At 39.2% G+C, this 24,454-nt stretch overlaps 1 protein-coding gene across 1 annotated transcript in view; it reads left to right on the forward strand.

Annotated features, from left to right (window-relative positions):
* Positions 1–2,015: 2,015 nt before the first annotated feature.
* The window catches only part of TMEM163 (transmembrane protein 163), a 95,067-nt gene continuing 72,628 nt past the window's right edge, over positions 2,016–24,454 (forward strand). Inside the window, exon 1 of the mRNA XM_031053384.2 lies at positions 2,016–2,031. Coding sequence (XP_030909244.1) covers positions 2,016–2,031 — 16 coding nt within the window. The remainder of the gene's footprint in view (positions 2,032–24,454) is intronic.

The raw sequence follows: 24,454 nt of genomic DNA on the forward strand, positions 1-24,454 counted from the left end.
TTTTAGAGTAGTGTGAAAAATCATTCTGCAGTGGATTGCTTTTAACCAAAGAGGTCAAATATGACAAACTTTACTCCACCTGGGATTTGTAGTGGGAATGCTATAATAAAGAATAGTAAGGGAGAAATATATAATTTAGCTGTATTGCATTGACAGATACCCTAATACAATGCTACTCTGGAGGAGAAATACCAGTTTCTTTTTAAGCCAGTGTTGTCTTTAATTTTCAAGACACTTATCTACTTTACCTTTATGAAGAATTTGGAAAAAAAAAACCCAAACAAAAACCAACCAAACCCCAAATCTAAAACCAAATCTAAACTGCCTTTATATGGGAAAAATTACATATTTTTTATTTCAAAAGAGAAAAAATGCTGCGCTATGTAAATAAAGGTATATTTCAGTTTAATACAAATTTGTAAAATACAGGCTTTCTATTTTGGTCAATTAAGTAACACTGTGTTACTGTAAGGACAAAAAAGAAATGTGGAATCTGAAACAAAATCTTTGCAATGGCACAATCTTGGTTTAAAAGAATTAAAAAAACCCAGAAGTGACTGGATTTATGTCTTTAAATAAAATGAAAGCTCTGCCTAGAAGACATCTGAGATGTTTCGGGACCTCATTTTTCAGCTTAATAAAGACTGACTTACATAATTTTTCTTTTTCTTTGAAGCTGCAGCAGCATGTGTTTTATTATTCTAATCTGCAGTATATGACCTGCTGCTGGAAGTTGGTGTCACCTCCCAGGAGACATTATTAGAATTTGACCAAATGGTCTCTGAAAACTAAATATATATTGCTCAGAGCGATTTATATATAAAGACAGGTACAATAACTTGATTCAAAAAGAGGAAAAAAGAGAAGGAACACTTAAAAGAAGAATCTAACACTGTAAAGAATTTGAATGTTAACAAGAAAGCTGGATGTCTTAAATTTCCATTTTGATCTGCTTCATGAAAATAAAAGCAATACTGAAGCAATATAAAAGTAAATACCGTGTTACAAAATAACTTTGTTATCTATTAACAATATAATTTTAGGGAATATTGAGAAATGGCAAGGCATATGTATAACATAGATAACTAGAACACTCAATTTCTTTTAAAAAGAGTCTTCTGTTTTCTGTTTTTCTTATCTGTGGCACTCTGGTAGTGTTTAGAAGCCTTGCCAAACACCCCTGCTGATAAGGTAGTCCCTGCCTGGATATATTGTGACTGCATACTCAACTGGAGAGCATAGGTATTGAACTGCTGAAATAACCGGTTAGTAGTAGGTATTACATGTTTTTGTAATATATCTTGTGGCTTGAAGAAGCTAAATTTGTGAAGAATAAAAGAGGAATCAGCATATAGATACACATTAAATCTGTATGGAATCTCTTAATGGACAGTTGACAGTTAACTTGCCTGCCACAAAAGTATTGCCAGGGCTTTTGATATACTAAGTTTTAAAACTTTTTAATCTTTGAGGAAAATACAGTGATTCTTCTAGAACCACTTTACTCCCCCATGCAATTTCAGCAGTTCTGCTCAGTTTATTGTCTCACATTGGCTGTTGTTTTCCTTTGTGCTGTACTCTTAGCAGTTTCCTGTAGCCAGTCTATGAACTGGGAGTCATGCCAGGTAACCAGAGTTTACTATATGTTTGATATAAATGACTAGTTGTCACTTCGGGGTTTCTGACACTGCCAGTTCTTTGCAAACACCTGCTACTTAAAGAATCCTGTTTCAGTTTTACCTCTTGTCTGCAATGGTAAAGTGTTAGCAATACAGCTCTGATGTTCCATTTGGCTGAGCAATGGGGACCTGCTGTGCTAATTGTTGGGCTACTCTGGCTGTATTCTCATTACTCTTTGAGATTCCCCTATAAATTCTTCCTGTAAAATTCCGTTTTATCCTGTTACAATACTTCCTTGCAAGTGTATCCTATGGTGCTGCTTTTGCAGGAGCATGTGATACAGTAAAGGTACTAGGCTAGGAAACTGGCATTACTTGATAACTGTAGTTGAAGAAATGGAGGACATGGAAGGTAAGAAAAATACTAAGGGCAGTGACACCTGTAGTATGGTCTCTGTGGATAATGGGGAAGTGATTCATGACCCTCCTTTCCTAACAAAGTGTTTGTAACTAGTCTTTGTTTATTATGATCTGACCACTCCCTTGAGTGATGCAGCTTGAGCACCATCCTTCCTTTCAGTCTAGGTGCTGCCAGTGCTATATTTTTCCATCACTGGGGTAAATTTAAAGGGTTTATCTTTACTGGTATGAGCTGTTTTCTTTTGGTGGGATTTTAAAAGTGCGCCAGCTGAACTCTCACATTCTTTCACTTGGTAGTTTTGAGAGAGATTGAAAAATCTTATGCTGATCTAAAGATATAAAGCTTATCTTATTAGATAATGATCTATGGCAAATGAGGCGTGAGATCCATTGATCTGAACTTTATGTTTTAGGTGTATTATTAAAACCCCCTGTGTATAGTGTATTATAAAGCTATGTAAATCCAAACTTTGGTAATACACGTATACATGTTATATATTAGTTCTGTAAGAGGTACATGGTATGTATTCTGTTTGGGTTGTTTTGTGGTCTGAAATACTGGAACACAGAAAATGAAATGACGCTGAATGCATGCATCGAAAGATGTTTGGTCTCTTGGTTGGAAAGCTAAACTAGGCTAGGCTGGATATGGAAGAGTGGCTGCTTAAGGGAAAATGAAATTGTTAGCTTTCATTTACTGATGTTGAGAAGCAGGACTTACACAGATCATAAAATCAGGTTTTTCTTTTAGCTGAAAGAACAGATCTTAATTTTACAGGAATGCTGTATTGTAAAAGACTATTTGGAAGTTTCAGCTGCTGTCTCCAAATACAGATCGTGCACTGTGCGATAATCATCATGTTCATATAGATCTTGAAAATGTTGCTCCCCAGCATATAGTTGCACAAGGCATCAGTAAAATTCTTACAGGCTTAAATTTGTAAAATCACTGAGGTCAGTAGAGCCCTATGGTATTGTCTTTAGTGGCTGAAAGTTAAGACTCTCTTAGAATCAGTTATACGTGTTCTGACATTTGTGGTTTTGTGCAATACTTTCATGGTCAGATACTGAACAATGCCTGATGAAGCTGCCCCATCCCTGGCAGAGTTCAAGGCCATGTTGGATGGGACTTTGAGGAACCTGGTCTAGTGGAAGGTGTCCCTGCTCATGGCAGGGGGGCTGGAACCAGATGATCTTTAGGGTCCCTTCCAACCCAAACTGTTCTATGAATAAGTTAATTTCCCTTTTTATTTTGATGCTGCCTGCAATATGCATGCTTGTAAAATTCTCAGCAGAAGTGGATTTATATTTTTATAAGTGTATAGTCATAAATGGAGACTGGATATGATAAAAAATTACTAAAATGAACATTAATTTATTCCTTAGCACCCCAAGTAAATACAACTGGTTCTTCTTTAATGTATGTGTATGTGTTGTATAAAGCTGCAGTCTAAATCATTTCATAATAACTCTCACTTCCTTCTGTAGCCACAGTATTGTAGGTTAATACCGAGCTCAGTTTTAGAATCTTAATAGAGGACAAGGGCATATTACAGGTGGAACATAACTTTTGTGTTTTGAAACTCATTATTAGTTTCTTGACGTTTATGTTACCGAATATAACTTTGAAAAATATACAAATACAGCTTTTGCTGTGATAGTTTTAATTTCTCCTCAGGCAGCTAACCTCTGATAATTTATTGTCAAAGCAGAAAACAAACTCTCATCCTATCTGGTATTTCTTGTTCAGTATAGACTTCTAATTCACAGAAAGTAGCCTTTTCATTCATCTTCCTGATTTGATCAGCTAAAATTGTTTCACAGTGAATGGAGTAGTCATATCAATATATCAAAACAATCTATAGACCAAATTCTGCCCTAAAAGCTTCCTCTGTAGTCAGAGATTGAGTGAAGATTTAGAATGTATGCCTTTGTAAATGTAAGCTTTGTAAAGGGCTTTCATGAGGCAGCCATCGAGATGGGACTTGCAGACAGCCTGTCCTGGTGTGGTCAGAGCATGCCTGAATAGACCCTGCGTGCAAATGCATTACTGAAAGAGTTGATGCTGGGCTATTTGTGAAATGCTGGGGAAATTGCAGGCAGGTTGTTAAATCTGTCCTCATGGTTGCTTTAGTGATCAGTTCTTTTAGATAATCACAGATGCATTTAAGGGTTTAGCTTTATAGAAATAACTGAAACCTTGAGTGCAACAATAGGTGTGTGATTTGAGGTTCTATCCTGGTAAGTGTTTAGTCTGGTGTACTATATGTGAGCTGTTATTTTGAGATGGTGAATTCTATTAATCTGTTTAGTATCTTAGATGGAAACTTGGTTGATACTCCCATTTACAGAATTGTATTTTACAGAATTAGCTGTTGGCCTAAGGATAACATAGTACAAGTAAATGCAAAAAACACTGATATTCTGATATTCTATACAAAATAATTTGTCTTTCAGAATGAATTACTGAAAAATGATTTCTTAAAGTGAGCTTTTACATTCTGGAATTAGAGAGGCATTTTGCATTGCAAATGGAGTTACATGGGACAAATATAGAGCATTTGGAGGTGTTACCCGTGGATGCTCAGATGTAGATGTATTGTTTTAATCTGTCAGTCCTTGTCTCAGGAATACTACTTGGACAACTGATTTGGGTACTGACTATATTAATTTATTGATGTATATGTCATTTTCCCAGTGACCCATGCCTGTTCTTTCTTGAAAAGTTAAATATATGTGGATTTTCCCTTTTGTTTGAGCAGTTCTTAGTAGACCCTGAGCACAGCTGTGAATAATAATACTAACAAAAAACACAGGTGAAGTAGTTCTGAGGCACTTTAGTTTGGATGTCCAATTCAGCATTCTTTAAAGGTCACTGAATTTCAGATAGATGATGGTCATTCAGAACTCAGGCCTGGTTTAGAGTGTCTCAGCTGGATACCTAACCAGCATTCTCCAAGATGACTGACCGCATGAAAAGTCCTGATATTTGTGTTTCCTCTTCCAGGAGCTATAGAGGATTGCATTTCTTGCTCCTGAAGACCAGAGAGGCTTTATTTTATTTTTTTTTTTTTTTGGGGGGGGGGGGTGTTGTGTTTTTTTTTTTTTTCAGTGGAGCACATTTATTCAAAAAGTTACATTTCAAACCCCAGTACCGTTCAGACACTTAAAACCAAGTAAAGGCTAAATACAGAATAAAACTGCTGTGTGATAATATGCAGATCCCTCATTTTGCATATTTCTCAGGGCATTTAATTACATCAGTTACAAAAAGACAGATGCTTCAGGGCTGTAATCTGACAGAAGTGCTAATGAAATATAGAACTTAAATTCCCAAGGTAGAGTTCTGATATTGGTGACACTTTTGCAATCCTATTGTTCTCCTTATAGTTGAATCACTACAATCAAAACCAGAGTGTGGTGCTAACCATGTTATATGGTAAGATCTAAAGGACAAAAAATCCACTGCCTGTGCAAAAGAGCCTTTTGATTAGGTCAGCCTGTACTTAGTAACAGCAAAATGTAATTTCTATTCACTAAATATGAAATGAGAGGCCAGTAAGGGCCTTTTTTCAGGCATACAAAACTCTAAGTGACTTTCCTGGGAGAAGGAAATAGCATATGGATGTCAAGTTCAAGACTGATAGCTGTTGAACAGAAGTATAGGTCTAAAATCTGCAATGCTTCACACCTCATGAAATCTTCTTTTTAGTTGGCAGGCAAAATGATAGAAGTCTGAGATCTAGAACAGGGTATATAGTGATCTTTGTCTATGTATTTGAACAGTAAACAATTAAAAAAATTGCTGTGGTGGAAGTATATTAAAACAACTGTGTGTTCGCTTAAATGCTAACCTTTAAAACATACAAACCTGTTGTATTTTTGCATTAGAAAAATGCGATTTAATTATTCTGTCTGCTAAGTACTGATTTGTTTCTCATCAGAGATCATCCTAAAGAATTTTGAAATGAAAATAAAATGCTGCTGTTGATATAAAACTAGCACTGTAACATTTCTTGAAGAACAGGGAACACGCAAGAATGTTAAGTCTAGGCTATTTAGTGTAAAAAGCATAATCTCAGTTCTTTCATTTTTTATTTCTGAAATTGTGGTATTTTTTTGTGCAGAAGTCTGAAATAAGCATGTGTGATATCTAGACCAGTAAGAACAATAACATCTTTTAAATGAATTAACATTTATATTATGTAATTTATACCATATATTTATACCATATAAACATTTATTTTATAGCGGGAGATTTAGACTCTCAAAATTTGGTCTTCAGTTTTACCATCAGATCTCTGCTAAGATTCCATTAAAGGCAACTTTGTGTTTGGTGATTCAGAGGTTCCAACTGTGAGAATATGGTTGTGTGGCAAAGTATGATAAACAAATAAGAAAGGTAAATAACCAGGCAATGTGAAGTAATTAGGCTGGTGTTGTGGTCCTACTCATATCCCTGAGAGAATTATACTGTACTATTAGAGTTAGAATGGGTAGAGAGTGAAATTTACATATGGAAAAAGAAGAACTGAATGCTTAATGGGGAGAGTTTTAGACACACAGCTTGGCGATAAGTGGTGTTCCCTACAGTCATCCCTAGCCTATGGTGGATGAAAAATGTGTATGTTGGCTAAAGATAGTCAAAAATAGTTAGGAAATTAAGTAATAATTAGGTTTATTGCATGTGATTGGTATTAACTGTTGTCCATAAAAATGTGTGTAGCTTTTTAATATGAAATTGAATTTACATGATCCTCTAGTACAAGTCTCAATTGCTGCTCTTGCTTTTTTTGGTGTATCACATAGGTAATAGTTTGTCCCTCTGCCCTTTGAAGGAACATCACTACAGACTTAAAAGTCAAATGTATTTTCAATCAGTGACTGTTGTATCACTTCCACAAAATAGTACCTCAGCAGTTGCAGGCTTACTTCTTGTGCAAAGGCATGGATGTGTTAACAGATTTCTTTATGAATGCCTGGTATACTAGTAGAATTTGTTTTTTCATAGCTCATGAGATATTTTCTCTGCTCTCCCAGTTTAAAAATGTGTTTCTTTGCTTATTGGTAAAGATTTACTTGTAATTCTTTGTATCTGGAGCTGAAAATCAGGATTAATGGAAGAAAATGGATGTTTAGTGTTAATTGTACAGTATCACTTTATTGTATGAAATTTATAAGGTTGTAAAGCACTACTGAATTAAAATAAACTTCTTGGGCAGCAGTGAAAATGTTGAAAATTGAAACAGTTTTACTTTTCTTAGATTTTCTTCTGCCAGAATTTTTAAAGCATTCATGTGCTTTAACTTAGTACACAATGTAAGCGACAAAATGTAAGTTTGTACCTGATTTAAGTTTGTTTTAATAACATTTATAACTTTTGCTTTACTGAGGAGGTTGATAGTGATTGGTGTTTATTTCTTGGCATTTATTCTCCGTGATTTTTCAGCAAGTGTTTAATTGAAGCTTGTTAGATTTTAATATTTTGTCAGTACATAATTTATTATTTGTGGATGACTTGTATTGGTATGCCTGCACTGTAGGAGACTTAGTAACGGTAAAATAATCACATAAATAATACCTGCTTCTTTACAGAGCGATATAGCTCCCAGCGGTTGAACATACTGTTGGTTGGCTGACACGTGTGCTTCCTTGTTGCCAGCTCTGTTGAACAATGGTAGTGCTAGGTGAGAAATGAGAGCATCTGAGAGACTGTGGGTATGTACAGAGTGACAGTCGAGGAAATCTGTTATTCCTAAGGGTGATGTTGTTTGAATGGGTGGCACTACCCCTTCTGAGTTTAATAACCCAGTATTAACTGAAGGATAGTTTTGTTGCTGAAAATACCACATGGAGAACAAAAAACTCCTTTTTGTTTCATGCTGTGACACTTTTTGAGACAAGGTAGCTTAATACTGAACTTGTGAAAAATACAGTTGGATAAATTTATATACTACTACATTTGAAAAAAATTAACATTTATCATCGTAAGTGCTAAACTGGACTAGAACCCCATAATGCTTTGTTAAACAGCTGTGCTTGCCTGCTGTAGTGGTGCTGATGTGTACGTTGTTTGATCAATCTGTTATTGTACCTTACTGAAAATATTACACAAATAGTATAAAAAGAGTAAAAATACTGTTGGGTGGTTTGGTGGTGTATTTTTCGGTGTGTGAGGGAACAATACCTGGATGATAAGGGTCTACAGTTGTTTTGATCTCTTTTGCATTCGTAGATTTTGATACCCTGTCAAGCAACTATAATGTCAGTTGCTCAAGTCTTTGAGATTGAAAGATTAGTAAAATTTGATACATTGTTTTAAGGAGGTAGTACAATCTGGTCAAATTAGTTTTGTTCAAATAAGGATAATTTTAAGGCTTTGTTAAAGATCGAAATGAAAAGTCTGGAGACTGGGGAATCCAAGGTAACTTCTAATAGACGTTAACCTTAATTTGCAAAATGGCTTTCTCCAGTAAAGCCATTAAGGGCTCCACAGTATCTTTTCTGACTTTCATGCAAGACCCATTACCGTTCTTTTTTCTCTGGATGTGTAGAAAAAGGGACAAATAAGTTTAGCTTCAGAGTTAGAAGAATGAGATTAGTCAGTGCTTAGTCAAGAGTGACCAGAAATAACCAGCTGGTATTTTTGCTAGACAGAGAAACTGCAGAGGAAGGGGGGTAGTCTGACAAATACTGTAAAAATAGTTAGACAAGAGGCATCTGCCTTTCAGGAACTGCTGCAGACTTGCACTGCAAACTCTGCCTTTCTGGAGACATCTCTGGTCCATTTTCATGCTAGGTGTGATGCTGAGAACATGAGTAAGATCTACTACAGAATAGAATCCTCAGCTGAATCCTAAATTAAGATTTCTCGTCAGATATGAAGACTATTTATCTTCTGCTAGTAAAGATTCTGCATCGAGGAACCATTAAGTATAATGTATCTTTTCAATGTGTCAAGGTGAAGAAAACGCACCTCTAAGTGCATTGTCTTCAGATCATGTTTTTTAATGAAAAATTTCAATGACCAAAGAGTGACAGTTATTTCCTCAGGCTCTGAAAAGAAAAATCTAAAATTTTAGAAGAAAGATTTATTATTGTTCAGTGGGAGATTTAATAGAATGGAAATGCAGCCTGCAGTGTCAGCTAGGATGTATAGCTGGGGAAAAGTATCTGCGTGCATTCCCATTCTGGTAGGCCTGATAGACAGGTTAAGGGGTACTTGAAATGGCAAAGTCCAAATTAGAAAGAAATTCCTTAGAAACAGTATTTTGTGGAAACCACCTAACTTTGCTTCAATGAAAAGAATGATCTGTGGTCCTTCCATGATAAGAGCACTCCTTCAAAGCTACAAATAACTTCACATATTTAACAACAGGTTTGTGATGTTTGGAACAGTTAAATTCATGTTTAGTGTGAGTTGAGTTAATACTGGAAAAGCATTTCCCACTGTTCCTATGGCAAACATAGACCAGAGCCAAGTAACCAGCATCAGACCTGGCTAGCATCATGGAAGCTAGTGATGAAACTGATAGTCGTTGCAGTGGTGGAAGATCATTTCCTAACTACATGGCTAAAGACTTATGAGAACACTGCTAGACAGTGCAAGGAAAAGTAAGACAGCCCAAGCTATCTTTTTATGTTGATCAGTTTGTATGTGTGTGTGTGATGCTATGGATACAGAAAGGCAGATGAGAGTCATCAGTCTTAGCTTGTTTTGTAAAAGAGTGAATGAGGACTATATGTATGCCTGAGAGATTATTGTCTATCTCCTGACTTGATAGGCATCGCTATCCTCTGACTTGCTGCTTCAGCTAATGTATATCAGACTATAATGTCTAACTATGTGGAACTAATAGTATCCAAAAGAGCCAATTCATTTGCTTATTTTTGTAGCACATTAGAAACTAATAATAAACTCTATCTCCTTTTTATTTAGCATGACTTGATATTTCTGTGTATAATTAGCTGCAACAAGAAAATGAGAGATTGCTTAACAGTTCTCTCTCTAGACATGAAAAAAATAGGTCAGCAAATTAATTTGTACATATTGTTAGTTAAGAAGGTAAAAGTCATAGCTATGTGCCTTTTTCCATATGAGTTCTGATTGTGGGGAAACCTGTAGTTATTGCTTGTGCATGTGTTAAAAAGAAACAAACCCAAAAAAACCCAACAAAACCAAACAAACCCCAAAACCAACAAACCCCAAACAAACAAAAAACTCAATGCAAACCAAAACAGCAACAACAACATCTGTCATTGAGATGTGAGTAGCAAAATGATCTGATTTTGGTATTTTGAATTCTGCTGAACACTTGAGCAAACCCTACTCAAATGGAGATTTCCTGTTACACTCCCACTAAGAGATACTCATTGCATTATCGTGTGTGCATTTCCCTGCTGAGAAGCATCTGGTGGATTAAAACAAAATTTGGATTTAAGGGATAGCATTGCAAGTAATGTTTAATGGCTTATGGAATCTTTAGGCTTGAAATCTAAATTAACTTCAAATAATTTATAGAGACTTCAGTTGGAGTACATAGATTTGTAGACTTCTGTGGTTTTATTTCAATTTGAAACAGATCAACAACTGGTCCTAAAGCTTATGGCAAATGATAGGGTGAACTTACACTAGGTGAAGTGTTTTCAGACTTAAATTTCCTTTTCAACATTTTCTTGTGTGTCTTTTTTTTCTTGTTTGTTTTGTTTTTATATAGTAATTCTTGTTTTGTCTCTCATTTTTGTGAGCTATTTGCTTAAGGCAGCCTGTTTAAACTTTCACAGGTGTCTTTAAATGCTAAGGAAAAAAAGTGAATTAATGCTAACTCAGATCCTGATAGGTTCACAGAGGCCAGGCCAAGAATTTGCTCCAGGGACTATTCTATTTCTAGCCATAGGCCAAGCTTTCTCTGTAGCCTTGGGAAGATAACTTTACTGCTGTAAGCTTGTTCTCCATCTGTACACATCAGGTTTTGATACCTGAAAAAAATAACTCAATTTTCTGCCCCCCCAAAATGGAGTGTTTTGCTGTATAGTAATTGGCATATTTATGTTTATACTAAGTCTTCTGTAGTAACAACATGCTCTGAATTTTACTATGTACAGTTCTAGTCAGGTATTGGAGGCTGTTTTGACTTGGCACTAGACCTACTGATGTGTGGGATAATGTCTGTGTCGTTGTGGTTTACCTTGTGAAAATTACTTCAAAGGCACAGAATTTTTAATGCTGTAATGCTTGTGATTGAATGTGTTTACATGTGTTGACTTGTTGTCTAGGCAGTAGTAGCTTTACAGTTGAGTGTGGTGTTTTGGATTGGAGGGTTTTGAGGAACGTGGTGTTATTCTTTTTTCTACTTTGGTGATGCAGTTAGCCTACTGCTGCTGACCTAGAACAGAGTAAAGGTCCTGCTAAACTATTAGGAGGACAGGATTGTGCAGCTGTGTGTGGCCATGGCTGTTGGTGGAATAGCTTCAGCTTGTATTGTGCCTCTCAAGGTTCATGAAGTATTTATGACTTAAATCTTTTTTTATTTTTTTTTATTTCCCCTCCCCCAGATGGTTAAAGTAAATCATAGAATCATAGAATAGTTAGGATTGGAAAGGACCTGAAGATCACCTAGTTCCAACCCCCCTGCCATGGGCAGGGACAACTCACACTAAACCATGTCACCCAAGGCTTCATCCAACCTGGTCTTGAACACTGCCAGGGATGGAGCATTCACAACCTCCATGGGCAACCCATTCCAGTACCTCACCACCCTAAGGAATTTCTTCCTTATATCCAGTCTAAACCTCTGCTGTTTAAGTTTCAACCCATTACCCCTTGTCCTGTCACTACAGTCCCTAATGAATAGTCCCTCCCCAGCATCCCTGTAGGCCCCTTCAGATACTGGAAGGCTGCTCTGAGGTCTCCATGCAGCCTTCTCTTCTCCAGGCTGAACAGCCCCAACTTTCTCAGCCTATCTTCATACAGGAAGTGCTCCAGTCCCCTGATCATCCTCATGTTCCTCCTCTGGACTTGTTCTAACAGCACCATGTCCTTTTTATGTTGAGGACACCAGAACTGCACACAATACTCCAAGTGAGGTCTCACGAGAGCAGAGTAGAGGCGCAGGATCACCTCCTTTGACCTGCTGGTCATGCTCCTGTTGATGCAGCCCAGGATACGGTTGGCTTTCTGGGCTGTGAGTGCACACTGAGGCTGGCTGATGTTCATTTTCTCATTGACTAACACCCCCAAGTCCTTCTCTGCAGGACTACCATGAATTTCTTTTTTGCCCAACCTGTAGCTGTTCCTGGGATTCCTCTGACCCAGGTGTAGAACCTTGCACTTGGCATGGTTAAACTTCATGAGGTTGGCATCAGCCCACCTCACAAGTGTGTCAAGGTCCCTCTGAATGGCATTCCTTCCAGCGTATCAACCAAACCACACAGCTTGGTGTCATCGGCAAACTTGCTGAGGGCGCACTCAATTCCATTGTCCATGTCACTGACAAAGACGTTAAACAAGACCGGTCCCAACACCGATCCCTGAGGGACACCACTCGTTGCTGGTCTCCAGCTGGACATTGAGCCATTGACCACAACTCTTTGCATGTGGCCATCCAGCCAGTTCTTTATCCACCGAGTGGTCCACCTATCAAATTGATGACACTCCAATTTAGAGACAAGAATGTCATGTGGGACAGTGTCGAATGCTTTGCACAAGTCCAGGTAGATGACATTAACTGCTCCACCCCTGTCCATCACTTTTGTAGTCCCATCATAGAAGGCCACCAAATTGGTCAGGCAGGATTTTCCCCTAGTAAAGCCGTGCTGGCTGTCACTAAGCACCTTGTTGTTTTTCATGTGCCCTAGCATACCTTCCAAAAGAATCTGCTCCCAGATTTTGCCAGGCACAGAGGTGAGATCGACTGGTCTGTAATTCCCTGGGTCATCCATTTTCCCCTTCTTGAAAATGGGGGTTATATTTCCCTTTTTCCAGTCATCAGGAACTTCACCTGACTGACAGGATTTTTCAAATGTGACGGCCAGTGGCTTTGCAACTTCATTCGCCAGCTCCTTCAGGACCCATGGATGTATTTCATCAGGTCCCATGAACTTGTGTACATTCAGGTTCTTAAGATGATCTCGAACCAGATCCTCTCCTACAGTGGGCCCAAGGTCTAGGTTTTCACAGTCCCTGCGTCCACCTTCCAAGACTCGGGTGCTGCGGTCAGAGCCTTTGCCAGTGAAGACCGAGGCAAAGAAGCCATTCAGAACCTCAGCCTTCTCCAAGTCCTGTGTAGCCAGTTCTCCTGAAAGTTTCCAGAGGGGGCCTACATTTTCCTTAGTCTGTCTTTTAGCCACTACATACCTATAAAATCCCTTCCTATTATCTTTAACATCCCTTGCCAAGTTTAGCTCCAATTGGGCCTTAGCTTTCCTAACTTGGTCCCTAACTACCCTGACAACATCCCTGTATTCATCCCAGGCCACCTGTCCTTGTTTCCACCTTTTTAAGCCTCTTTTTTCTTGTGAATTTTTTCTCAGCAGCTCCTTATCCATCCAAGGAGGTCTCCTGGCCCTCCTGCTGCACTTCCTTCTGGTCGGGATGCAACACTCCTGAGCTTGTAGCAAGTGATCCTTGAATATTAAGCAAGAGTCTTGGCCCCCCTGCCCTCTAGGGCTATATCCCATGGAACCTTGCTAAGCAGGTTCCTGAAGAGGCCAAAGTCTGCTCTCTTGAAGTCCAGGGCAGTGAGCTTGCTGCACGCTCTTCTCACTGTCTTGAGGACCTCAAATTCGACCATCTCATGATCACTGCATCCAAGACTTCCCTGGAGAGTCACATTTCCAACGAGCCCTTCCCTGTTGCTGAGCACGAGGTCAAGCAGGGCACCTCTCCTTGTCAGCTCCTCTGTTACTTGCAGAAGGAAGTTGTCTTCCACACAATCGAGGAACCTCCTGGATTGCTTATGCCGGGCCGTACCGTTGCCCCAACAGATGTCAGGGTGGTTGAAATCCCCCATGAGAACAAGGGCCTGTGAGTGTGAGGCTGTTCCTATCTGTCTGTAGAGTTCTTCATCCACAGGTTCCTCTTGATCAGGTGGTCTGTAACAGATCCCTGCAGTAATGTGTCCCATCACCGATTTCCCCTTCACCCTGACCCACAAACTTTCTGTTAACTGATCACCTGTCCCCAGACAGAGTTTCATACTCTCCAGCCTATCCCTAACATAAAGGGCAACTCCCCCTCCCCTCCTACCGGGCCTGTCTTTTCTAAAAAGCCATATATTATTCCTATGACAAACAACTGAGAAAGTAATTGAGAGCCTAGCAGAAACCAATGTTGTTATGTCAACATTATTGATTTTAGACAGACATCTTAATCTAACACATGACAAAACTTTCGTCATTGCAGTAAGATATAGCTTTCAAGAAAAAAATTACATTTATAAAGGCAGTTTATAGTTCAGTTAGACATTCATATGAAGTCATGCCCAGGCTATAAAGAAATAGAAAGAAAGGGACTTCTGAAACACAAAATAATTAGAAAGTTCAATTAAAGAGTGAAAACATGAGTCAAGAATAGTAAAACAGAAGGATATTCAGATCTTCAAAGCACATAAAGGAAGCAGTAAATAACTGTAAGAAAAAGGCTTCCTTAGGATTTTATCAAAAGGATGACTGGCACTTAAAAATTCACCATTGACCTCTTACAGGTTTTGCCTTGCCTTGCCTAGCCTGGCCTGGCCTGGCCTGGCCCAGCCTTGCCCAGCACAGCCTAGCCCAGCCTAGCCTGGGTTAGCACAGCATAGCCTATCCTAGCCTGGGTTAGCCTAGGTTAGCTTAGCCTGGATTAGCCTGAGTTAGCATAGCCTAGCCCATCCTATCCTGGCCTAGCATAGCCTAGCCTTGGTTAACCCAGCATAGGGTAGCCAGGGTTATCCTAGACTGGGTTAGCCTAGCCTAACCTTGTTTAGCCTAAGTTAGCCTAGCCTAGCCCAGCCTAGCTTAAACTCACCTAGCCTTGGTTAACCTGGGTTAACCTAGCTAATCTAGACTGGATTAGCCCAGCCTAGGCTAGCATAGTCTGGTTAGTTTACCGTGGCCAGGTACCTAGCCTAGCCTAGCCTGGGTTACCATATACTAGCCTAGCCTGGGTTAGCCTGGCTAATCTAGACTGGATTAGCCCAGCCTAGGCTAGCATAGCCTGGTTAGTTTACCGTGGCCAGGTACCTAGCCTGCGTTAACCTGATTTAGCCTAGCCTGAGGAAGCCTAGCATAGCCTACAGCCAGGGTGAAATTATCCCGGGTCAGATAGGTCAGATTAGCTCGGGTCAGATTAACCCGTGTCAGATTAGCTCATATTATCCCGGGTCAGATTAACTCAGATTAGCCCGGGTCAGAATAGATCAGATTAGCCCGGGTCAGATTAGCCCGTGTCAGATTAGCTCAGATTAGCCCGGGTCAGATTAACACGGGTCATATTAACTGAGGTCAGATTAGCTCATATTATCCCGGGTCAGATTAACTCAGATTATCCCTGGTCAAATTAGCCCGTGTCAGATTATCCAGGGTCAGATTAGCCCAGGTCACATTAACCCGGGTCAGATTAGCTCATATTATCCCGGGTCAGATTATCCCGGGTCAGATTAACTCAGATTAGCCAGGGTCAGATTAGCCCGGGTCAAATTATCACGGGTCATATTAACCCGGGTCAGATTAGCTCATATTATCCCGGGTCAGATTAGCTCAGATTAGCCCGGGTTAGATTATCCCGGGTCAAATTAGCCTGTGTCAGATTAGCCCGGGTCAGATTAACCCGGGTCAGATTAGCTCATATTATCCCAGGTCAGATTAGCTCGGGTGAGGTTAGCCCACTGGGATTGCGCCGGGTCAGATTAGCTCAGGTCAGATTAGCCCACTGAGATTGCCCCAGGTCACATTATCCCGGGTCAGATTATCCCGGGTGAGGTTAGCCCACTGGGATTGCACCGGGTAAGATTAGCCTACCCTCCTTAACTTAGTTACCTCGAGGTAACCTTGGTTAACCTGGATTAGCCTATCCTCAGTGAGCCTGGGGTTAGCTTAGCCTAGCCTGGGTTAGCATGACCTAACCTAGCCTAGCCTTGTTTAGCATGAGTTAGCCTAGCTGGAGTAGTTTAGCATACTAGCCTGGATTAGCCTGGCCATAGCCTAGCCTTGGTTAGCCTAGCCTAGGGTAGCCAGGGTTATCCTAGCCTGAGTTAGCCTAGCCTAGCCCATCCTAGTTTAATTAGCCTGGACCAGCCTAGCTTGATATAGCCTAGCCTGTTAGCATAGCCTAACCTAACCTAGCCTAGCCTAACTTACCTTGTATTAGTCAAGCCAAGCCGAGCCTTGCCTAATCAGGCTCTCTCTAGCAGAGATATTTTACCCAGTAAATTCAATAGAGGTCTTCATATTAGGAAACCACAGTTGACTTATTTTCCCTCCCCTGCTCTTCCCAACTAACAGTCTCCTAGTACTTTATTTGAAGTCCAAAAGTGAATGGCCTGGCATGGCTTTCACATGCTTATGACTAATTTTTAGTTGTGTAATGACAATCCTACCTAAAGCTGCCTAGGAACCATGTCTACCATGCTGATCATTCATCATTCTTTAATATGCTTGATGAAGAACATCCCAATCCTGCACCTCTCCTGCTGCCATGCTGTTCCTTTAGTTTTGCTTTTTGCACTGGCAACTCTAGGACAGTTGCTCTTCAGCTTAATGGAAGGAGAAAACCACTGGGCTTCCAAAACTAGCCTCCATTTTTGGCATCTGTTCTCACATCTGGTGTAAAACAAATCCAGTCTGCTGGCCTCTGACACTGATTTCTTCAGATGTCAGAACAGGCAAAAGTTAATGGTATGGGAGAGACTCGTTAGTGAGGTGACACAGCTGTGGCTGATTTGTTCACTGCTTTTCATTTTATTTTGCATATCAGAGTGATAAGGAGCAAAATTTGTCATGTTTTGTTTATGTACTTTGCAGTTTAAGGCTCAAGTGCAACAATAGCTTGAAAATTACAGTAGGCTGTGTATGTAAAGCAGAATGCTCCACTCAGGTTGTACCCATTTCCATCACATGTGGACCTTTGCAGGGGCAAAATAGTACAAAGCTTTATTCCTCAGTAGCAAGCACCCATTGCATCACTGTGTGTGTAATTGCTGGGCCACAGCCTGGAAGGACATAACTCAGAACAGTCTGCCACCTGTTTTGAGAAATTCAATGTGCTTCCAAACCACATTCTTCAGTGGCAAACTCTCTTTGTCAGGCGAACTGCTTCGATCATTTTATCTGTCAAGCTGAGCCACTGAACAGGCTATTTCACTGATAGGATTCTCCACACTGCCTTTTCTCTATTTGAAAATTTAGCATGTAGTCTTAGATGGCCACTTAGGATCCCCCTTTGCTGAGGAGCAGGAGATCTGCCTCTGTCCAAGAGGATGCCCAGAGCTGTCAGCCTCTTTCCACAGGCTGTAGTAGCACATCCAAGCTCCATCTCAGCTGTGCCTTGTAATTGTCCCTTAAGCAGCGGCCACTCTCTCCTGACATAGACAGGGATTAAAAAAAAAAAAAAACAAAAACAAAACCCAAACTTTAATTTCCCTCTCTTACACAGCTGTTTTATTCCAAAAAGCAGCAGATTTATCTTCAGTTTGAATGTGTCCATCTCAGGGGTCCAATTAAGAGAAAATGCAAATGGTGTGCTTTTCGTTTCTGGTGGCTTAGGCTTCATGTTTATAGTGAGCTGGAATTGCAAAAAGGGTTAGTTGCTACATGGTGCCAAGAATACCTTTTAGACCTAAACATTTGCAATCTGTTTTGTGCATTATAGCTTCTTGTATGTGTATACAATAATTTCACTGGAGGGTTAGGTGAGATGCAGGAAAATTAGTGAAGTGTATCCCCTTAATGATGATGCATAGCTCTTCTATTCACAGTAATGTATCTGCCTTGATTTCACTTGTGTAACTCTAGTTAGAATTGATTTTTACATTCATGTGCTATAGTGTCTTGTGATACTGAAAAAAAATAAGATAAGGAAGGTCAACATCCTGGGTCAGCAGATGTTGATGAAGGAGTTCTATTTGGGAGACACTTGGTATTCAGTATCGTCACTGCAATCAATGGAAAATCCTTTGACATAGGGTGACATCAATAGCTGGGAAGATTTGACTTTGCAAAAAAATTCACAGAACACAAAGAATAAAATAGATAAAAGAATGAGTTAGATTTTTTCTGATTCATTGTTCCATAGTTCCAAAAAATAAAATGGAACCAAAAAGCATGCAGGGTAAACTAAGCACTATGCCCACAGCACTGTAGCTGTTCAGAAACACCAGATGAATAAACCTGATAATCAGACTACTTTAAAGAAAGACATTCCCATTATGAAGATACTTCCAATGAACACTTGTTCATGCTTTAGAATTGGGGTTTTCACTGAAGCAATCAAGCTCTGTTAATTTCGCTACTGTGGTTTAAGAAGTTACCAGTAAATTGTCTTCAAATGTTTCCTCAGTCCCTTTGCCTCTAGATACTGTCCCTGTAAAGGAGTTACATCTTGGAGGAGTTTTACATGTAGTTGCATATGCCTTTGTTGAATTTCCCCGTTTTAGCTTGCAATAGCATGTATTTAGCATGTATTAAAAAATCATAGAATAGTTAGGATTGGAAAGGACCTTAAGATCATCTAGTTCCAACCCCCCTGCCATGGGCAGGGACACCTCACACTAAACCAAGGTTGTTTAGAATTCTAATACTGTTATTTTAGATCATCTTCAGACCTCCTACCGAGGCTGAGTGGGATGGGAGCAAAACTTCATATCACCCATAGGTATAACACTGTAGAATGTGAGGTAAGGATGAGAACCCTGGCTGCAGGGAAGCTTTCATAGGTTGTTTCCTCTTTCTTCAATACGTCCAGAATGTAATCTGCTAACAGTATTAAGAGTTGCAAGGAGTAGTTGTTTTTCCCCACTAAAAGCATTCTACTTGGCTTGTATGGCCTTTTTAGAATGTTTCCTGCCTTTGGTTGCTATGATGAAATCTGTAATTTGAATATGGTTTTCTATTCATGAATGATAGTTTACTTTTGCTGCATTCAGATTCAGTGTTCAACTCAAAGTGGAAGAACAAAACCTAACCCTTCATGTCCTAAAAATGTATTTTAACAGTGCTTTATGTCTATGATGCCTCATCTGTTCCCATTCTAATTTTAGGAGAAATCTAATGGCTACTTAGAAAAACATTGCTTTTTTGTTTCTTGCTGTGTCTAGAAGGACAAAATGTTAGAGCAGAGAAGGACTGTACATTAGTACAGGAGCAATTCTGTTGTGTTACAGAGTCTGAAAGCTTTTTCAGGTTTTATAAAACTGAAAAAACAAAATTCAGATGCTGAAACTCAAGTGAATTTCTGTGGTTTATAATGGGCTGTGATTTTTATGGAATATCTGAAAGTTAAATTATTTTTTTTTTTTCATGGAAATGCTAATGAACACACCTGGAAGTGGCATGTTGCCTGTGAGGCAGTGGGGACTGGTGAGAAAGTGATGACAAAAACAACCTTTTGTTTTAGGTTCTGGGATTTTTAAGTGCATTTTTAAGTCTGTTTTGAATGGTTTGTTATCTTTTGAGATATAATGATGTTTGTTGAGATCCAGAGAGGAAGCAGTAGCCACTGTTGAAATTGTAGCTCTCCAGTTTTTGCTTTTTTTACATAGCAAATAATAAAACCAGGCCCCTTTTCTTTTTGTACGCAGTACAATTGACATTCTTACTTACAGGAAGAAGCAACATGTTTGAGTTCTGTGTTGTGCACTGGCATGCTATGCTTTCTAGGATAATTTTTTACACCTTCTGTTGCCTTTTTCCAGTAGTAAATGGAAATAATAATGTTTTGTTTCTTTCAGAAGAGTGACTCACTAAACCCCATCAGCACTGCACAGTAAGAGAAATGCTTCAGATCACAGATTAAGGGAGAAGGCTAAATTGCTCATTTAATCTTTGCTCCTGTGCCCATCACTACAGTCTTTCAAGCAAATTGCCTATAAAATAGTGTCAAGTGTTGTGGATCAGTGCACATAAAATGTTGGAAGAAGAGCTAGTATGACCTAGACTGAAGTAACTGTTCAGGTGACATGTTTGAAATACTAGCTTTCTCTGAGGACTGCTTGTTCTGGGGGTCTGTGCTGCAAATTAAGCAGGTGGCCTCTTTCGCTGTGTATGCCTTAGTGTGTGGTACATGACTTTCCCTATTGCAAATGATTTCCTTTTCCTGAGCAGAGAAAGTTAAGACCCATATTTTCAAAGGTATCTCCATCCTGGAAAAAGTGTGCCATCCTGAAATTCAGCTTCTTTTAAAAAGAAGTTGAATATAATATTACAGTTATTCTGATTAATTATAATAACAATACTGTTCTGATTAAAGAACGCTCAGTATTTTCTAGTAACATTCAAAGCTTGTTTTGTGGTAGTACAAAATCTGACATGATATATTAATATTAATATTCCATTTCCCATATGAAGATAGCTAGTTCAGAGTACAAGGGGTTTAAACATTCACATGAAGAAAATTGAAATGCTTTGCATTTACTAGTATGCAGTTATATTTGCAGTACTCAGGAGTACTTGGAGCAGATTCTCCTGGAAGGCATGCTAGGGCACATGAAAAACAACAAGGTGCTTGGTGACAGCCAGCATGGCTTTAGTAAGGGGAAATCCTGCCTGACCAATTTGGTGGCCTTCTGTGATGGGGCTACGGAACTGATGGACAGGGGTGGAGCAGTTGATGTCATCTACCTGAACTTGTGCAAAGTGTTTGACACTGCCCCACACAACATCCTTGTCTCTAAATTGGAGAGACATCAGTTTGATAGGTGGACCACTTGGTGGATAAAGAACTGGCTGGATGGCCGCATGCAAAGAGTTGTGGTCAATGGCTCAATGTCCAGCTGGAGACCAGCAATGAGTGGTGTCCCTCAGGGATCAGTGTTTGGACCGGTTTTATTGAATATCTTTCTTGGTGACATGGACAGTGGGATTGAGTGTGCCCTCAGCAAGTTTGCCAATGACCCCAAGCTGTGTGGTTCGATTGATACACTGGAGGGAAGGAATGCCATCCAGAGGGACCCTGACACACACCTAGGTCGCAGCAATCCCAGGCACAGCTACAGGTTGGGCAGAGAAGAGATTCAGAGCAGCCCTGTGGAGAAGGACTTGGTGGTGTTGGTCAATGAGAAAATGAACATGAGCCAGCCTCAGTGTGCGCTTGCAGTACAGAAAGCCAATCCTATCCTGGGCTGCATCAAAAGGAGCTTGACCAGCAGGTCAAAGGAGGTGATCCTGCCCCTCTACTCTGCTCTCGTGAGACCTCACTTGGAGTATTGTGTGCAGTTCTGGTGTCCTCAACATGAAAAGGACATGGAACTGTTGGAACAAGTCCAGAGGAGGAACATGAGGATGATCAGGGGACTGGAGCACCTCCTGTATGAAGATAGGCTGAGAAAGTTGGGGCTGTTCAGCCTGGAGAAGAGAAGGCTGCATGGAGACCTCATATCTGAAGGTGGCCTATAGGGATGCTGGGGAGGGACTCTTCATTAGGGATTGTAGTGACAGGACAAGGGGCAATGAGTTAAAAGTTAAACAGGGGAAGTTTAGATTGGATATGAGGAAGAAATTCTTTACTGTTAGGGTGGTGAGGCACTGGAATGGGTTAGCCAGGAGGTTGTGAATGCTCCATCCCTGGCAGTGTTCAAGACCAGGTTGGGTGAAGCCTTGGGTGACATGGTTTAGTGTGAGGTGTCCCTGTCCATGGCAGGGGGGTTGGAACTAAATGATCTTAAGGTCCTTTCCAACTCCTAACTATTCTATGAATCTATGAAGTATGCTGAACTTTATCGTCCCTTTGCATAGGTTGTTTGAAAATACTGCTGGATGTTGTGTTCAGTGGCTAGCAGCAATACAGAGGTGTGGCAAGCCTGATTTCCTTCTTACTTAATGCAGAGGCAAAGTTTTATCTACTTGGCATATGTAAAGACTACAAAGTTATTAATATTAATATTAAATATATTAATATAACCACTGACAGTTATTAATATGCTCAATTTTTTGTTCACCTTCTTGTTGGCAGTGGCTACTGTACTCTGTATTTTATTTCCTACAGGTTATTATCCTGAATCGCACTTCAAAGCTCGTATATTGTGTCTGCCTCTAGTGCCATGCCCATTTCCACAGATTGGTGAAGGATCCAGAACATCATGTTACTTTTCTGTTTTGTGAAATGGTGATTAAATCTGGGCTGGTTTAGAAAATAACATAGTGATTCATAATGCTGCATGTAATACATGCTGAATTTTGATGTTAGTAAAAATAGCAGGGGGTAGCTGTGTTGAACAGCTGTTAAGTTTGTGAGTCCAAAATTAATTGACAATTTCTTTTCTTTCTCCCCTGATTTGCTTGGATTATAGAAAGACAGAACTTAGCTTTAAGGGATAGTGCGAAAGCAGCAGAACCTGAAGACACGAATTCTTTATGCACTTTATTCTTTTATTCCACTTTCATCTATCAGATGAAACCCTTTTTCAAATCAGAAGAATTTCTTAACCTTTTTTTTAAATGGAAATATAGGTGATTTATCTAGCAGATGAAGAATATTAAACAACCTCCTCTCTTCTGTGCTCACTGTACCAGTAATGTTGTGGTATTTCTGATATTTCATGATACAATTCTGTTTTGCTGATGTAGTTCACACAGTTAATTGCCTTTATCTGAAGGTAGGTCAGCCTTGTAAATAATGGACTTCAAAGCAGTTGGCATATATTTGGGTGGGGTTTAGTTCTTAACAACTGAATAGCTTGTCATCTTGAAAAATTAAATTATGTTTTCAAAAAGTACTTGAGAAAGCAATTGTTCTGTAATTAAGGTTTAAAATTGAAAGGAAAGGTTGGAGAAGGAAAAGCAGTCTTATTCTGGAAAAGAATGTTACCCTAAATGCAGTTGTTTGAGCAAGAGATTTGTTTGAGAGAATCCTAAGGAAGACAGAGATTGTGTTTGCCTGTACTTCAGCCTCTGGAAGAGTAAAGAAGTAGTGTGCTTCTGCTCTTCTCTCTGTAGTGGAGAGAATGAGAAAACAGATGAGAGGTCCTAATTCCAGTTTTATGTTGTGGTGCTACTTATTTTTAAAGGAAGATGAATGCAAATTCGCTCAGGTCTTACAGGTATTGTGCGCTGTTTGGATAAAAATCAATGGATAATTTGTCCCCTCTGATCATTATGCTCTATTTATTTATTTTTTCTGTGGGTATAAATCTTCTGAAAAATAGGGAAAAATCTTTCTTTCTCTTCTGAAGAAATAGCCTTAGAATAAAAATTCCACTAGGATTAAATTACATGCTTAATAATTTAAGATACTACTTTAGAAGTTATAAAACTTGAAAGGCACTATACAGTTCTTTTTCTTCCACTCCTTTCCCTGTATTCCTTATCCCGTTCCTCTTTTTTCTTTTTTTCTTTTTTTTTTTTTTTCTTTTTCTAAGTGCCTATTGTTTTGGATTTCAAACTCTGCTTCGTGCAAGTTCTTAAACAGCACATTTTAAAACCTTCTGATCACTGAACACTATAATTTTTTTTATTGCATTTTTATAATTGTTAGGTCTGCTGTCTAGGTTATATATAAAGTGATCGACTTCAGGGATAATGACTTGTTCTTATGCTGTTACCTGGCTTTAATGAAGATTAGCATTGATAATCTTGCCATGTGGTTTCAAGGGCCTCTTAAGCAGGTCCTCTTTGTTTCTGTGGTTTCCCTGGACTGAATTCTGCTGTCCTCTTGATCATGTCTCAAAGCTACAGATTCAGATCCTGAATCCATACTATGATGCAGTGTGTGAATTGGATTGTATTTACTGTTCCATGCCACTGGGAAGGTTACAATGAAGAAGAATCATTTGAATACTAATTTCAGAAGTCTAATTTGGACTCTTAGTATCTCAGATAATCTTTTTGATGCTCTCCAAGTGGATAGTTTTGCATTACATGATATTTTTCTTAAGCTGTTTAAAAAGAGTTGCTATGGAAATATTGCAGCTTTTTTCCATACTTTCTTCATTTTAAGGGATTTTTTTCTGTAGTATTTTCAAAATCATATTTATGTTCATTAATTCCAAAGGATTCATAGGCTAGAACACTGGTATTCCATTACATTTGTTGTTTTCAAAATCTAACCCGTTACATGCTGGGGATTAGTAACTCAGTATTTCAAACCAGTGAATTTTAACATTGTCTTTGTCATGGAATGTCCTGTATTAACAGAAGTTTTTTGAAATTTACAAAGTCAGGTTTTGAAGTTTATGAAGTTTTGAAGTTTGAGTCACTGCTCAGTAAGCATTCAGAATTTGAGTAAG

The sequence above is a fragment of the Melopsittacus undulatus genome, chromosome 4, assembly GCF_012275295.1.
Source record: "Melopsittacus undulatus isolate bMelUnd1 chromosome 4, bMelUnd1.mat.Z, whole genome shotgun sequence".
In the NCBI taxonomy this organism is placed as follows: domain Eukaryota; kingdom Metazoa; phylum Chordata; class Aves; order Psittaciformes; family Psittaculidae; genus Melopsittacus; species Melopsittacus undulatus.